The 18,492-nt window shown below is 34.5% G+C and overlaps 1 protein-coding gene across 1 annotated transcript in view; it reads left to right on the top strand.

Moving 5' to 3' along the window:
* Positions 1 to 18,492, top strand: part of LOC105439458 — a 50,611-nt gene that overhangs the window by 16,906 nt on the left and 15,213 nt on the right. Inside the window, exons 2-4 of the mRNA XM_030978559.1 lie at positions 3,659 to 3,840; positions 11,899 to 13,630; positions 14,367 to 14,694. Of these exons, the coding sequence (XP_030834419.1) occupies positions 3,659 to 3,840; positions 11,899 to 13,630; positions 14,367 to 14,694 (2,242 nt within the window). The remainder of the gene's footprint in view (positions 1 to 3,658; positions 3,841 to 11,898; positions 13,631 to 14,366; positions 14,695 to 18,492) is intronic.

The raw sequence follows: 18,492 nt of genomic DNA, 5'->3' as shown, positions 1-18,492 counted from the left end.
CCCAATTGATCGTGAGCCCGGCAGCCACTGAGCAGCGCCAGATCGACGTTGCTCTATCCCTTATTGTTGAGCGCCAAACAAGGTAGCAGCAACTCCCGTCTTTTAACGTATTTTGGTATGACGCGGCCGGGGTTCGAACCCACGACCTCCCGGTTGTGAGGCGGACGCTCTACTGACTGTTGTGGCGTACCTCTCCCATCTGATCCATATATCCATCTGTCCTGGTACTTTCTCCCAGCTCGGAGGGTAGTCGGTTGCAACATCTTCCCACATATCTCTGTTATCTGCAAATTCAGTACACTATCATATTGTCATTTCACTCCAGGGGGGTGTTTCACAAAGGCTAAGATTGACTTTAAGTTGGACTTAACTATGGCAGGCCGTTCATGCCACTGTTAGCTCTCACCATTTAATGGCATTGGTCTCTTAAAGCTTATCTGCCGTAGTTTACAGGAGGGATTAAACTGCCCTGCAAGGTCACTGGACAGGTGGTTATCTCGTCAACTCAGCTCTCAGTTAACATAAGAAAAAGAGGATCATGGGGACCAATGGTCACCGCTTAGGCATTGTTTGTTATATAGAGGGCGCAAGTAGCTACAAGTAGTGCAGTGGGCCTTTAAGGGACGTACAAATCATGGTCACAAATCTACAGAATGTATATATTTTGATAGTTCATTATTGAAGGAAAAAATATTGTGTAAAGATCATAATTGAGAGACCAATGGTGAGAGCACCCAGCGACAAGAATGGCCTACCATAGTTAAGTCAAACTTAAAGTCGATCTTAGGCTTTGTGAAACATTCCCCTGGGGGTTTTTCACAAAAATCCTAAGTTGAAGATATTTGTAAGTTGGACTTAACAATTATGGAAAGCCGTCATCTTTGAAATAGTTCGGAAAAGTTATTTTTAAAAGGCATACAATGTTGATTTAAATCATTCATATTTTCCTAAGGAGATTCATGTTCTTGATGTGGAATTTATGAAAAGACTAAATTACTTGAATTTTTGCTTTTGAATATATTTTATTTTACAAATGTCTCACCATAATTTTTAAGTACAACTTAGAGTTAAGTTCGACTTAGGAGCTTTGCGAAACAACCCCATGACTTTATGTTCTCCTACCAGTTGGTTTTCGGCTCCCCCTTCGGTTTAACATCCTCTACACCTTGCGTTGTGTACGCAGATATGATTCCCCTATTTGGTAGTGTCAGTACACACCAAACGCTATACCTACACTTCGTGTTATTTTCGTTCAGTTCGTCGAGAAAAAAAGGAAGAATATTTTTGTGGCTAGGCAAAACCTCCATATAGTCTGCCATTCCATTGGACAACATGTTTTTCTTAAAACATTTTTTCATGGAATTGAAAACGGTTCATCAAACGAATTCGGGAATGTCGGGTTTAAAAACGAGCAAGTCATCGGGAAGCAAATATAGCGTTACACAGATAACACTGTCTTATAGTAGCTCTCTGTTTAGAAGGTTTGTTAAACCAAGCAGTAATTCAGAACAAACACCACTGGTTTGTCATTTTGGCTTAATGGCTTTTTGGCCTTAACGTTCCGATATCCTTGGTTTTGTGTTTCGAAGTGTTCGAGCACCATTGCCATGATTGTTAGTGGAAGTAGCCCAAAACAGCTAGACGTATGATGTATACATTCACGCGGTAGTAAAAGCTGCTAGTACTAGAAATGTCATACCCTGCCCCAAATTTGAGAGAATGTACAAAACCAAAAAAGTATAACCTTAAGTATGTTGTCCAAATGTTTATTTTCGGATAAAGATCTTTCATTTGATGTAATCTTTATAATGACTATAAACCTGTTTAATACATATATGAAAGGTGGATATCAAACACATTGTGTATTGCGCAATGAAAAATAAAAGTGTGATTTACTCTAAGAATAGGGGTTGGAAAACTTTTTACATTTAAACATTTTTTTGTACACACCCTAAGTTTACTAATTTAAAGACTTGTTCTAGATTAAATAGACATGTTGTCATTGTTTTAGTATTTCTTGGATGTGATACAACATATCATGCTTTATTGCCAAACGTCACTAGTTCGATACTACTGTCCCTCCCGTCTCACACCGATCACTCCCAACTCCACGTCCTTTACTCTTTACAGTACTCTTACTATTCTAATCTATTTCTTTCTTTGTTTTGTCTTTTCTTTTTGTCCTTACTTTTTTTCTTTTTCCCCACCTCCCCTTTCTTCTGTCTTTCCTTCCTTCTTCTTCTGTTATAATTACACAAAACCTTTCTTTCTTTCTTTTAATAACCTTAAAATTAAAGCTTTCAATTTGCCTGCCTACATATTTTACTTTTGTTTGCGATTTATTTGATGAAGAAAAAGAATCCTTTATGTTGAAAGCAGACTTTGTAAACATGACGCTTTGAATAGTACAACAAGCTTACCAGAATCCGACTTCTTCTTCTCAGGCCTGGTCACAATACATTCATATATTAGAACGTTTAGTCTACACGTTTTATTAGGCCTTCATCACAGAAATAACAATAAAATACGAAACATGATTTTTGATATTATCATGTCAGAATGTGATAGAAATATTTCAAATTTGTAGAATTTATGTTCCTTTAAAACAAAACGTTTTGTTTGTTGATTTCTCGGAAATGTGAGTTTTTATCACACTTTAATTTCTTATTCTCTTCTTATGATGGTGTGGACGAATTAAAAAGAGAAATATTGCCTTAAAAGGAAGGCATTGATTAAATTCACCTGTGTGACTCACCCCTACCCACGATTCTCAAACAAGCTACATTTAATATACAAGTTTCTTTTCTCATTCATTTATTTGTATTTATTTATCTATTTATCCATGTCTTTACTTTTCTATTTATTAATGTATGCATTTATTTGTTTATCTATTCCATATTTGTTTATATTTGTATATATTTCTTTACTTTTCAAACTCCTCACATTATAGATTATATTATCTATTTATTCCGTATTCATTCAGATTTTAATTTCTTCCTATTTTCTTATATATGTTTTTTTTTGTCCAATTATTTATTGCTATCATTATTATTATTACTATAGTTATAATTTCTTTTTGGTCGGGGGGGGGGGGGGAGCGGGCAAAATGAATTATTGCACAATTTTGTCCCGTGTTCAACACCCTATTCGGAACCCTTGCCGATTTTAGTATTGAAGATACATCAACGTTATGGTCGAAATAAATAAAATTGACTGAATTCCATGCGTTTCCTCTACATTGTCATCATTTTTTTTGTCTACATACCTAACTTTTATTTGCGATCTATTCGCTGGAGAAAAAGTATCTATGAAAACATGAATTCGCCAATTCTTTTTAAAGATAAATACCTGTATTTTTATTATTGGAGAAACACCAACGTTATGGTCGAAATAAATAACATTTTCTGAATTCCCTGCGTTTTAATATGCATTTCCTCTTCATTTTCATCATTTTTTGTCTACATACTTTACTTTTATTTGCAATCTATTTGCTGAAGAAAAAGAATCTATAAAAACATAAATTCGACCATTCTTTATAACTGTATTTTTAGTATTGAAGAAAAATCAACGCTATGTTTGAAAGTTATATAATTTAATGAATTCCCTACGTTTGAAAATGCGTTTCTTATTCATTTTTTTTCCATTTTTTCTCCATCAGATACAGAGGATGGTCCAATAGACCTGTCAACCCCAAGGTTGGGCCAATTGCGGGCGGGTAACCAGGAGAAGTCACCGGGAGAGATTTGGGGGAACAGGCCCGCTCCGTCCTGGTATGATCAACGAAGCACCAACGTTCCCAAGATGAACCATGGAGGTGTGCATCATACTAAACCCACACTGGTAAGCAAAATTAAGCACTTGCACATATGAGAGTAACAGAACAAAAATATTTTTCTCCTTTGAATATCGACTGCCCGTCATAAATATGGCAAAATCAATAACACAAAAAAAGAAACTTATAAACTATATCATACTTGGCCAAGAGTATGAAAATTGCCGGATGGTGTTCATGAAAATAATGATAATGATGGTGATGATGATGATAATGATGATGATGATAATAATAATAATTATAGTAATAATAATACTAGTAATGATAGCAATGATATCAATTTTCTATAAAAAAGCAAATCTCAAATAAGTGTTGCGTATGACTGCAATACATAACATTAAGCATATAAAGTATATATAATCATTATATAAACATGAAATGTCACATTAAATTAACTTTTATATAGCAGGACGACGTGACAAAACGAAATATGTTTTTACAGCAAAATGATATTTTACCCTTTATTAAAAATGTGATTGGAAATTCTTGTTTTAAACATAGATATATTGTTCCAAATATTGATACTAAATACAATATTCTACTGATCCCACACCCAAACCAAAGGTTAAGCAGTTGCACATTTGAGAGACACAAAGGAATGTAGCTTAATAGTTGTATACCCCGCTCCCACTTTTAATATCGAGTGTGAGTTTATTTTCCGTTTTGGTTGTTTCCAGTTTTTCCTATTCAACATTTGGGCTTATTGAACTGAAAAAGGACTAGCAAAATTTTCAGATTTAAATAAAAAATACCTTAATCATCGCATAAATAAAAATGAAATTGACATTTGGAGGAATGCGGCGATATTCTATAAGAGCTCGAGGCTTTTGATGATGTCTATCATAACCTAAACTATTTTTTTATTTTATAGGAAAGGAACAGAAAACAAAAATTGAAAAAAGAGGGAGATATCATATGCCACGAAATATGTTGTGCATAAATGGCACACACACACGCATACACACATGCATACACACATATATATAAAATATAATCATGCTCTAGTACAGCAATTTGAATTGTTCCAGGGTTTGGAACCAGTAAAGCGAATATTTTGTTCAAACAAACCTAGTCTTTTGTGTAGGAACACGTATGGATGGTTCACATAGACAAAAATCAAACAGATAACAAAGTTGATGGGTGGTATATAACTACACACAATCACACATGACAAAGTTACTGAGGGTATGTGGCAATATATTCATATTTACGGATTTTCAAGTCATAATATAAATGGCAAGGGTACTTTAGTTTAGATGCCACACCGCAGACAAACTCTACGCGTTGCTTTCAACGTAAAGGATTTTCCAGCAATTAACTCAAATTAATTGAAATTAATATGTTCTATAAACACTTTAACATTGAGATATTTCCTTTTTCATATGCAATCACATAACAGGTAGTATGGTCATTTACCATGTCTACTGTTGAAGTTAATTCCAACCAAAAACAAATTAACTTGATTGCAAATTAGAAACAAGTAAGACAAAAAATAGGTTTTGCTCAAACGACACATAGGATCATAAACCTATGACTGTTATCCATGATACCAACACGATTGATTGTATTGCTCCAGTCCAATGAAAACTCGTTCAAGGCACTATTGTGTGATGTGTGCTATTGCTATAAAAACACTTTGGTAAAAGGACTTCCCCAACGTTTAGTAAAACCAGGGGGGTATTTCACAAAGATCCTAAGTTGAACTTATCTCTAAGTTGGACTTAAAAATTATGGAAAGCCATTAGCATCTTTGAAAATATTTTGTAAAAGTTATTTTGAAAGGCATAAAATGTTGATTCAAATCATTCATATTTTCTATCATCAAGGAGACTTCATGTTCTGGATGTGGAATTCATAAAAAGTCTAAATACTTGAATTTCTGCTTTTGAATATATTTAATTTTAAGGCTCCAATGGCTGTCCATAATTTTTAAGTCCAACTTAGTGTTAAGTTCTACTTAAGATCTTTGTGAAACACCCCCAGGGTGAATATGCCTGTTTATTGTTTACCGTATATTGGTTAATATGTTACCCAGCATATATTCTTATTTCACTTTTTACCTATATTTTAGTATATCAATTTTATCACAAATTTCAATGTGTCTCAAGCAATTGACTTTCGCATGCCTCTACTCATCGTATTCTGGGGGTTAGATGTTATTTCGCCTACGTCCTACATGAGATGATTTTTTTCGTAATGTTTTAGAACTAAATTTCTGTACACAAAATAATACCTAACACAATAATGTGAATGCAGCATGACCTGATACATTAAAAATGATTATGATGATGATAATAATCATGACAATAATAACGATAATAATATTAAAGGCATCGTTTAACAATGTTAAATCTGAGATGCATGGCCTATGTGTTTTCAGTGTCTGTGATATGGTATAATTTTGAGGCCCGAAACAAAATTGCGCTTCAAAATGATCATAAAGTGCCTCAAAAAAGTAAAAAGCTTTGAGTGACCGGTTTTTACCATAATCATTCTCCCCAATTGACTGTAGTGTTATACAAACCGTTAGGAAAACGATTTTTGAAATTTCGTTTTCAAGTCATAAATTTCTTGATAATCAGACAGGCGATCGGCTTATGAAATTCATGTGTTCCTGATTGACCTAAAGGTTTATAATTATCATTGCAGCATGAGCTAAATCCAGGATTTTGTTTCAGAATCTGAGACAAAGTTGCCCTATCCCATTAACACTAATAATGATGAAATACATATTCATACATAATTGAATTCATCAGAAATATCCCTTTCCGGAATTTTATGTAATGGCATTCCATAGACAAAAATATTAAATGACATGTTACCATACTTATTTTTTCTTCTTATGAAGTTATGGCAATGCATTGAGAATATCATGAGGAAAAAGAAAAGAAAATCGAGTTCATAGCAAGATTACAAAACAAAATGTGAGGAGATTACCTTTGACATCACACTTTTCAAACAAGTTGCCAATTAATGGATCGATATTCAAAGATTGATTAGTTCGTAATTTTCTCCCAATTTTAAGGAAACCACGCTAAAATATTTCTGTATTTTGTGTGACATTTTAATAAATTCATCGGCTTGGAATGTTCAGAATTTCAGCTCTAAAGTTGTCCATGACAGTTTTATTTGTTAATCCAAATCTAAAGGTTTCCTTAAAAAAAAGACACAGTAAAAAAACAATATTACAAGTTAAAATTTACAAACTGCCCGCTATCACTTTCCTATATTTAAAGTTTGGTCACTTGGGGGAAATCGCCTAGCTAAATGTTTCATCCTTTCTTTGGGGAAGAAAAATTTCTTCAAATATGCCCAATCTTTTCTTTTAATTTTTTTAATTTTTTAAGAAGTCGATATATTTTTGCCCTTTATTTATACACCTGTTAAAAATCCGTATATAAAGAATATATCCTCAACTAATCTACTTTCTATCTACACGTTTAATTTTCTCTTAATTCTAAGCATAAATTGTACTCCCACGTAACATTTCACTTCATAATAAATGAAGAAACAAATGATTTAGGAGTCTGGGTCTTACCTGAGGAAATGGAATTACTATATTTGTATTTATTGAATTTCTAGGCAAGATCATAACAATACCTAGAAAACATCACAATGTTGACAAAATGATATAACATTAATAGCATGATATTTAGCACCAGCTAATGATGGGGATTACCTAAAAGAAATTAAAAATTATGTCGGGAGGCTGACCACATTGGCTGGTGCATACATTAAACAAAATATAAAGATAAGGTAAACATATACATGAATGTGTAACTAAAATTAACCCTCATATTAGGCACATGTGTGGGAGATCAGTAGCAAATATTTTTATTTTATACAATAATGTCATGCGTTAAAAATAATGTATTCAGACTAAATTTGGTATATGATACACAAATACAGCAGAATATCTGTTACTATACGGTAATATGGATCAATATACTGTTAGGACTATTTTCAAAAAGGTTTGAAAAAAGAGCTTTTCAAACTATGTATGTATGATAAATGCATGCTAAACGCAGGAAATTGTATTTTGAGATTTGAGATTGAAAAGATTTTATTAATTGCACTTCGCAGCCAGATGGCTGAATTATGAACAATTTACATTGGCAATGAATTATAATACATACAAATGTGGTTGACATTGTCACAAAGTATAATATACAGTACATAACAAAATTCATAACAAAGTTCATAACTAATATGACTAAGGCAATAACAGGCAAATTAAGTCACATTTAAAATATATTTTGTGAGGTGACACAAGAGTGGGTCAAAGGATGAGCAAGCAGGCCCTTTGCTCTTCAATACACGCTCTCATTCCTATACACGCTCCTATTCTCACTCCTGTACCTTGGACACTCTCATAAACACTCACATTTACACTCTTATACACACTCCCATTCACACTCCCATACACTAGCTAACGGTCTGCTCGCTCATCCTTGGACTTCTCTTGTGTCAAGGAGTGTCGGGTATTTCAAAAAAATGAACAACAAAACAAGTAAGCTCCTTCCCGACTTTCGTACATTGGGGAGAAATAAGCAAATGAATTAAAAACTTGAACACCATCTGATCTGAATTGCCATGTCATGATTGCTACAAAACCTTATCACTATTCAATGTTCATTTTAAAAAGATGTTACAAGTAATTATGGAAGCATAGAATTTAAAATTTAAAATGCGGAATGTAAAATGTAAAAATGTAAAAATGTAAAAATGTATGCAGACAATGAGACACCGGACCATTCAACAGGTAGACAATAAAGATTCATTCATGCATTCAACAGGTCTATTAGGTTCGGAATTGAGCTATTTCTATAGCGGTTCGTTTTACAATGAAATTGACGATACTTGGTCCTTCTTGTTGGTCAATCTACATTATTGTTAACAGGTAACCAATGTTTACAAAGTGGGTTGTTGACAAGAGATGAAGCAAAATTAGTGCATAATTGTTTGCGTCTATCTGACAGGGTCTGCAAAGAACACACTTCAAGAGCTTTGTCATAATTAATATATTGATCACCTAATATGGTCCTACATGCTCTTTTCTGGATTCGTTCCAAACTTAAGATATGACTTTGGGTGAGGTTTCCGTTAAAAACAGGTACTCCATAATCCAATATTGGACGAATATATCCCTTGTAAATTGTTCCTAGATCACAGAATGGCAATCTGTATGTTTTGAGAATACGAAGCATGAAAAGTTTTTTTTATTAGCACGGCATAAAAGGTCTGAGATATGACTGTCCCATTTCAAATCGGACTGCACAGTTATTCCTAAAATGTTTGCTTTTTGTACACTGTTTAAGCACTCATCCCCAATAAAAAAAGGTCTCTGATCAGCTATATTCTTAGAAAAAGAGATAAACATACAATGACATTTCGATGGATTAAGAGTCATATTATTACGAAGAGACCATTGATAAAAATCAGATAAAGTATTTGGTAATTTAGATGGTTGTGATAATGTACGACTTTCAACTAATGTCAGATCGTCTACATACTTGAAGTATGGTATTTCTGAGTTAAAACAAGCATCATTTATCATTATTAGGAAAATAATTGGTCCTAATTTTGTACCCTGTGCTACACCGGCATGAGACGTTGACCAGTCTGAAAAATGACTAAGATATTTCATACGTTGTTGACGGTGTTCAATAAAATCTAAGATCCATGAAATAATACAAGGCCGAACATGAACATACGATCAAAAGCTTTTGAAAAGTCTGTGAATATAAGTGTAGATATGGACCGAGAATGTTCTGCATTTTTATAAATCTGGTGAAGCAAACGAATTAAGTAATGATTAGTTGACAGACCTTGACGGTTTCCGTATTGATTAATATCAATTTGAAATGAAATGTCTTCGAGTAACCATTTACATATATAAGACTCTGCTATTTTCGCAAAATAACTAGTTAGTGCTATAGGTCTTAAATTCTGAGGTATTACAGGCTTACATTTAGGAATTGGCGTAATCTCACATCGTTTCCACTGATATGGTACCACTGACAACTGGAAAGAAGTGTTTAAGATATCAGTAAGAGGTGTACAAAATTCCAGTGCAAATTCTCTAAGAATTCGCACTGGTAAGTCTCCACTTATAACAGACTTTTGTTGGTTTAACGAACTCAATTGTTTAAAAACTTCATAAGGTCATACAATCGGACATGTTTCCTGAGCTGGTAAGTAAGCAGGTAAATCATTCCTACTGAGACCTGGAAGATCAGATGCCACCGCTAAAAAATGCTCGTTTATATAATTAGCAATATATTTGAATTTGTCGGGATCATTCGGGTCAATATTTGGTACTACAATTGGAGTATGTTTCTTTTCAGTATTTGTTAAAATCCGAATCTGCTTATACCAAGCTGCTGGGCTGTCATTTTTTAAGTTGCGAACTCTGGTGTTATAATATGAAATCTTCTGTCGTTTTATCAACCGTTTAACCTTGTTTCTTAGATGATGCCACCAACTTTTTGATTTGTTATTAAAAGCTTGCTGTCTTTGGCGGATAACATCTTTAACTTCAGCATTTATCCAAGGCTTATCTCTACAATGCAAACGAATCTCCTTAGTAGGAACATGTATATCCAACTGAGACTGAATTGTATCTAAAAACATTTTACATTTCATAGATGGGTCTTTTACACTGAACATCTCTTCCCATGTTTACACAGTCATATGGATACGGAAATATTGGTAGTTAGCAAGCTTGTGGAACATTATTATTAATAAGATTAGAAGTTATCAAAATTGTGGAACACTATTATTGATACGATTGGAAGTTATCAAAATTGTGGAACAATATTATTGATTTCCTAGAAAAATTATAAAAACATAGGAATCAAAATAAGAAGGATGTGATAGAATACATTGATAAATACTATATACAAACAGTACAATTGCTGTTGATGTTAATAGCTGAATACCATAGGTGTCAATTTATATTAACATGAAGGAAATACATTTTTAATAATATATATGTGTATAAAGTAGGTTTACGGTTGCACCAATCCTACACCTGTCTCACATGGTGCAACCGTCCACCCCTCTGTCACATGGAACAACCGTAAGCCTATATCTACATCACCATGCAAGCCGATAATTATAAGCAGTATATGCACCTTGTTTGTATATTGCTTTTTTTTTCTGCGAAAAGATGCAGAAATAGAATCAATCAAATATCAAACAAAATAGACGTCAAAAGCTCTTTTGTTCGCATGAGCATTTATTTTCACGAAAAAGAGGCCCAAATCAGGGTTTTGTGAAACACTCCTGTAATGTTTAGCACTGTGTATTTTGCTAACCAGTCAGGCACAGCTTCAACGTATCGACCACAAGGCAATCAACTTTAAAAGGTCAATGCGTGGCAGTGAGTACAAAAGGCATGTGGAAAATCTTGCAAAGTCATCCTTCTATTGATATGCAATTCAAAGTTTTTGGAAATTTTGAAAATTGGGTAAATAGTGATTCTTTACAATTTTGATATATTTGGATGCCCCTGTGGATGTTTTATAAGCACTAGAAAATGTAGCCCCTAGAACACCCCTGCTTTCGAGAAAAATAGAATATACGAATTTACCGGTGCTCCCGGTAAATTTTGATAAATTTCAAATGGCGCCTACGGCTGTATAATGGTAGCTGCGACCATGAAAATCTCAGAATATGTAGTTGTGATATATAATTTCCAAACGGGAATAGCTAATCGGCCAATTTTAGTCAAGAAACATTGTTTTACAACTTAACTAATATCTTGTCCTTAAGAGGGAGCTATACAACATACGGAGTTTATTATTTACAATTTCATACCTTTAGACTCGATTTCAACCGCGACAATGGACACTGAATATTGTAGGATCGCATATGATTCCAATATGTTCATTTGAACAAAATTCATGACCCCATACCAAAAGTTTGTATTACCTTTAAAAAATGCTGTGGGTCTAATTTTTTTTAAAGTCCTTGAATAGTTTTTCATGTAATATAACTTTCCGATAGCAAATATTCGCTTACACGAGAAAATATTTCTTTCCCTTTCTTTCTACACCATACAGGATAGTTTTGTACCGCCTAGCACGTATCAGCATCAAGCAATACCTGACCTTTATCGTAACCCCCGCGATTGGAATATCAGCCACAAGTTTAATACAGAACCCAAGCATCAGTATGCCCTAGATGTCTCTACTGAAACCAGTTGTTCCTCTATAAATGCGCAACCAGACCATATAGGTGACGTTCACAGGGAAGGCTACCCACCAAGGCGTCATGAAGAACACATGTCACTTACTTCAGGTGCCTCAAAAGAAGGATCACGGAAGTTTCATCGCTTTCAGTCTAAGGGGCCTACAGGTAACAGATTATTTTCGCTTGAAGATCTCACTCAGGTAATACAGGATGAAACAGGGAAGCAGCCGAGCCGGGCAACTTGCATGTCTTTGTTGAAGTCCTATTACGCTGAAGCTATGATGAAACGCGACCTGATAAAAGATCTTCTCGTGGAGCTTCAGACCTCAAACCATTACCAAGGAGTCACCCGAGATTCAGCATTCCTCTCAAGTAGACATCATCAATATCGCAAAGACTCATGTCCAGATGGTTCCGTTGCAAATCATATGCAAATGTCACCAGGTCCTTACAAAGACATATCTGTATGTCCTGCTCTGAACGCCTTTCCACAATCTGGGAAAGATACCAACTTCGATGATAGAGGGATCAAGTTGCATCCATCAGAAAAACGCATTGCATCTAGTCGTAATCCGCCACCCGTATACCAAGAAGGATGGAGTAATGAAGGTAGTGTCGGCTCAGAGTCCGGGACACCTCCGGTCCTTACAACCCAAGGATGGGCAAGTGCTTCCCAGACTCCAAGTGCCTCTAGATGTCTACCTTCCTGGCGTCTCCCACCGACGGTTTCACAATCTATTTCACCAGGAGTACAGCCTCCGAACAAGACCAATTTGAGACAACAGTATCTATATCCTACATCCACACCACGTACAAGAGTCTTATCGCAAGACGCTGAATCAACCAATATGACAACTCTACAACCTCAGTCTGTCGGTAAGAATAGCTTAGTTCGGGAGCTTCCACAATTCATGCATCAAGGATCAACAGTTTCATCCACCAATCGAATGCAATCCAATGATGTTTGGATACCTCCCGTATCAAGACCTACCAGCATTAGAGGCCCACAAAGTTCCGTGCCAGTTTGTGTGACATCAGAAGTACCCACAACTACAGTCCTTGAGTCGGCAGTACCGTCTGGGCAGAACCCTACACAGTGTCAAAAAGGGTGTCAACTGAAAAGAGTGCAAGATGTATCGATCATACCTACACCAAACATCGTGAACGATGCGCGCTCTCTGGCAGCATATGATACAGAAACAATGTCATCAAATAAACCTTCCTCTAATGGCCCTACAACACAAAACGTGTCGAACATACCTACGCCAAACGTCGCTAACGATACGCACACTCAAGCAGTGTATGGTACAGAATCAATGTCACCAAACAAACTTCCCTATAATGGTCTTACAACACCTGACTCCGCCTCTCTGCCAAGCACTAAACCAACATACTCTTTTGCAGGAGACGAACCTACACCAGTTAATGGCATAAAACCAAAACCCAGGTGCAGCCAGTGCTTTAGCACCTTCCTGACGGAAAGAGCATACACCAAACATATGACTACATACCACAGCCAGACAAAGCCACATATCTGCGGCTTTTGTGGAAAGGGATTTCATGACAAGTTTGACCTGAAGAGGCACTACCGAACACACACAGGTATAAATCTTGTTATATTGCAAATCTCGCTTGTACGAAATCTTTATTTCTAAAAATCTAATGTTAAGCTTTCGTACATGACTGTAGCTCAATCGGCCAGAACTTCTTTTAAACGGACTATGGCAGGCCATATTTACCTATACAAAACATCGTTTTGCTTGTGAAGGATATTTCGGAACTTTGCTATCCTTTTACAACATCATTGATAGCTTTCTAGACCTTAATTTCAACACTATTATAGAAACATTCTTCTACTGAAAATTGCAATACCTAGCCTTAGTATGGACATATTTTGATTTCGAATGGCTTGTACTCGCCACAGTGTTTTTTAAATAATTTTCAAAACTTGGAAATCATGTACGTTGTCTTCTCCTGTAGATATCTGAACAAACCCTTGTATTGATGGAAGTAGCCTCTTCCACAGACAAGAGTCTTGCTTAGTCCATAATCTGACCGATTTCATTTTAAGAATCTCTCCAATGGGAGCTCCTATACCTACTGCAATGCAAGCCGTAGATTTCGTAGACCCGAACAAATTCGAGAATGTGCAATATTTCGCCAGGTGTCCGACTTCGGGAACATACTATCTTCGGCTTGTGCATATAGAAGGAGATCGCGTAATTAGAAAATTCTTGCAGTAGTATCAACCAGATTCTGGTGTACTAATAATTTAATATCTCTCTCGAAGTTATACTAATGGTCTTATTTATCATTTACTCGATTAATGTCTTCACAGGTGTCAGACCGTACAAGTGCAGCCAGTGTGCACGTTCTTTCACTCAGCGCTGCTCCCTTGAGACACACGTCAACAAAGTGCACGAGATGCCACTCGCCTTCACATTCAAGGAGCGGCGAGAAAAGATATACGTATGCGAGGATTGCGGACATTCTGTGAAGGACGCGTTTGAGCATTACCTCCACATGTGGGTCGCGCACTCGCGACTGGCCATGCCTAAGCGTCTTCGACAGAAAGTGCTACACAGGATAAAGTACATCCTAAAGGCTCAAAATGGCGGTGATAAAAATGAAGAGGAACTTTTGGCAGACACCAAAGTTGTCACTCAGTCAATTTGTCAAGTGAAGATTTTATCATTTGGAAAGTAATAGTCCTTTGGAATCGTTGGATATGATTCATGGTGAATGTATTTCGTAGATACCTAGGCTGCATTGATTTATTCAGTACTAAAGTCAAAGTTTGTGGGCATTTTACTCAGTTTTCAGCTTCGATAAAAACTTGATTCTTTACGAAACGGGACTAATGCTTCATAAAACGGCTTATAATTGAAACTTGAAGTATACTAAATTTGTTTTATGGGGATACAAAGACCGCAACAGAGTCCTTCGCGCTTTCGAGATTCCTCGTCTTCGACGAGCCAGCACATCGCAGCAGTCCGCGGACGCCGACATGTCTAGACCGTGCATCACAGTTCGCACGGGCATCCCGGCGGCGATGAAGCGTTAGCATAGTCGTCCAGCACAGATCGCATACACCCTCCGATTTGGACAAAACCTGATGACGCGTACTAAAGTTTCAAACAAAAATGTAATTCTCCAAACCATTATTGATCTAGGGACGTTAACTGGAACACTTCGGAAAAAACCTACATCTTTGCATTTCTCTGGAAGTGGTAACTATCTTTAATATTAATTAATTGATATGTTATTACTTCACTTTGTAAATGCTTCAGACCACAACAGTAGCCATTAGAAATAAATTATATTCGGATATGAGTTATATTATTTCTGTTCTTATCTTTTAACTTCTTAGTATGTATTACTATAAATGCTGTATCAGAATTGTGAAGAAAGAATGTTTCTCATCTTTTAAATGATTACACTTAATCTGAAGAAAAAAATTGAAAATAAAAAACAAAACAATTAGTATTATTGGACACATGAATTAATTCTAACAACTTGAGGATAATTATTATCCCATTTCCCTACAATTCCTTTGCTATTTATTGTCTTGGTCTCTGTAACCTTTCACAAAAAGGCATTATGTGTGGTATTGATCACAATTGTTCTCTTTTTACGCCTATATTATATGTACTAATATTTTTTTTACAATTTCTTGTTTTTTTAAACACATGTTCTAAGATAAAACGAATTAATTCTAACAACTTGACTTTATTGTTATCCCATTTTCCTGCCATTTCTTTGAAATTCATTGTCTCGGTCTCTGTAACCTTGAACGAAAAGGCATTATAATATTGATCAAAATAGTTCTCTTTGTAGACCTTTATTGTATGTTACAATATTTTATAATATCTAGTTTTTTATACACATGTTCTAAGATAAAATAAATTAATTTTAACAACTTGACTACAATTGTTATCCCATTTTCCTGCCATTTCTTTGAAATTCATTGTGTTGGTCTCTGTTACCTTGAACGAAAAGGCATTATAATATTGATCAAAATAGTTCTCTTTGTACGCCTATATTGTATGTTACAATATTTACAATTTCTAGTTTTTTTAAACACATGTTCTAAGATAAAATAAATTAATTTTAACAACTTGACTACAATTGTTATCCCATTTTCCTGCCATTTCTTTGAAATTCATTGTGTTGGTCTCTGTTACCTTGAACGAAAAGGCATTATAATATTGATCAAAATAGTTCTCTTTGTACGCCTATATTGTATGTTACAATATTTACAATTTCTAGTTTTTTTAAACACATGTTCTAAGATAAAATAAATTAATTTTAACAACTTGACTACAATTGTTATCCCATTTTCCTGCCATTTCTTTGAAATTCATTGTGTTGGTCTCTGTTACCTTGAACAAAAAGGCATTATAATATTGATCAAAATAGTTCTCTTTGTACGCCTATATTGTATGTTACAATATTTACAATTTCTAGTTTTTTTAAACACATGTTCTAAGATAAAATGAATAAATTTTAACAACTTGACTACAATTGTTATCCCATTTTCCTCCCATTTCTTTGAAATTCATTGTGTTGGTCTCTGTTACCTTGAACAAAAAGGCATTATAATATTGATCAAAATAGTTCTCTTTGTACGCCTATATTGTATGTTACAATATTTACAATTTCTAGTTTTTTTAAACACATGTTCTAAGATAAAATGAATAAATTTTAACAACTTGACTACAATTGTTATCCCATTTTCCTCCCATTTCTTTGAAATTCATTGTGTTGGTCTCTGTAACCTTGAAGAAAAAGGCATTATAATATTGATCAAAATAGTTCTCTTTGTACGCCTATATTGTATGTTACAATATTTTATAATTTCTAGTTTTTTTAAAGATAAAATGAATTAATTCTAACAACTTGACTATCATTGTTATATCATTTTCATCCCATTTCTTTGCAATTCATTGTGTTGGTCTCTGTAACCTTGAACAAAAAAGGCATTATGTGTGTTATTGAACACAATTGTTTTCTTTGTACGCCTATATTGTATGTTACAATATTTTTTAATTTCTTGTTTTTTTTATACACATGTTCTAAGATAAAATGAATTAATTCTAACAACTTGACTATAATTGTTATTTCATTTTTATCCCATTTCTTTGCAATTCATTGTCTTGGTCTCTGTACCTTGAACAAAAAAGGCATTATGTGTGTTATTGAACACAATTGTTTTCTTTGTACGCCAATATTATATTTTGCCATTTCTACACGTGTTCTAAGATACCATATCACATGATTCCCTCCATTTGTCGGCATTATTTTACCATGTGTTGGGTAATACAACTCCCATTTATTGAGGTGAGAAAGAAGAGAAAGAAAGATTGGAAAGAAGAAAAATTGTATATTTGTAAATTCGATATAGCATGTTCTTGTGGAAAAAACGGGAAAGAAAAAAAAATCATATATAGATATTGTAATTTGTCGGCATTATTTTTCCATGTGTAATATTCTACATATCCAATGTATTTAGGTGAGAAAAAAGAGTAAGACAGAAAGGCAAAAAACAAAAAGTATATATTGATATTGTAATTTATTTCTTGTATTTGTTATTCTTCTTACAGCTCACTCGTATTCAGTTAGAAAAGAAGGGAAAGAAAATACATTTATTGTGACTTTGATTTTATATGTGTTATTTCATATGGCTGCCTTGTAATTATACGGGAATAGAAGAGAAAAAAGGTATTGGGAAAAAAAAAATCTTTATTGCTTTAGCTCCCTCGTATCAAGGTAAAAGGAAGGAGAGAAACAAACTCTGCAATTTCTGTCTTTCATGTGTTTTATATTTCTCTCTCTTTTCAATTTACCCGTAACATATATGTTGTTTTACATTTTGTGGGGTCTCAGTCTAGTATAGTCATTGTTTTGTCTGTATTTGAGGTCAGTCGTATAATTAAGTGAACCTACACACAGCAAGCTTAGCTGTCAAATAGATCTACTTTCTATTTTTGTACTGAATGGTTTATAGAATATTATTTCATGTTATCAATTACTGTTATTCAAGATTATCCATGCGTCCATATTACTTAAAAATAGAAATGTTTGGTAAAATGTATTATGCTTTGTTAATTTTCTATGGAGTCATCTAACTCAGTCTAGGCATTTGTACCCCAGGCTTACATGTGTCAAACATTTACATGAAGCTATATTTACCTGTGTAAATTAAACCTAATTTTCTGGCTTTTCTTTCACATAATCCAAATTTCTATAAGGGTAGAAACCCATTTTTAATGCAAGTCTTCTTTACTGAATACGGATATTCAATGCATGTACTGGATGATTGATGTATATCTATGTATCATTGTCACAACAGCTTGGTCCATCGTACTGTTTATTTGAGGTTTTATTATCCAATCGTTCAAATACACTTATATGATAATAATAACCAGTGCGTTGGCTCTTACCGGTGTGTTGGCTAAGTCAGT

The sequence above is a fragment of the Strongylocentrotus purpuratus genome, unplaced genomic scaffold, assembly GCF_000002235.5.
Source record: "Strongylocentrotus purpuratus isolate Spur 01 unplaced genomic scaffold, Spur_5.0 spur5_scaffold_1, whole genome shotgun sequence".
NCBI lineage: Eukaryota > Metazoa > Echinodermata > Echinoidea > Camarodonta > Strongylocentrotidae > Strongylocentrotus > Strongylocentrotus purpuratus.
The sequence above is the reverse complement of the archived record's forward strand: the minus strand, read 5'-3'. Positions and strand labels throughout refer to the sequence as shown.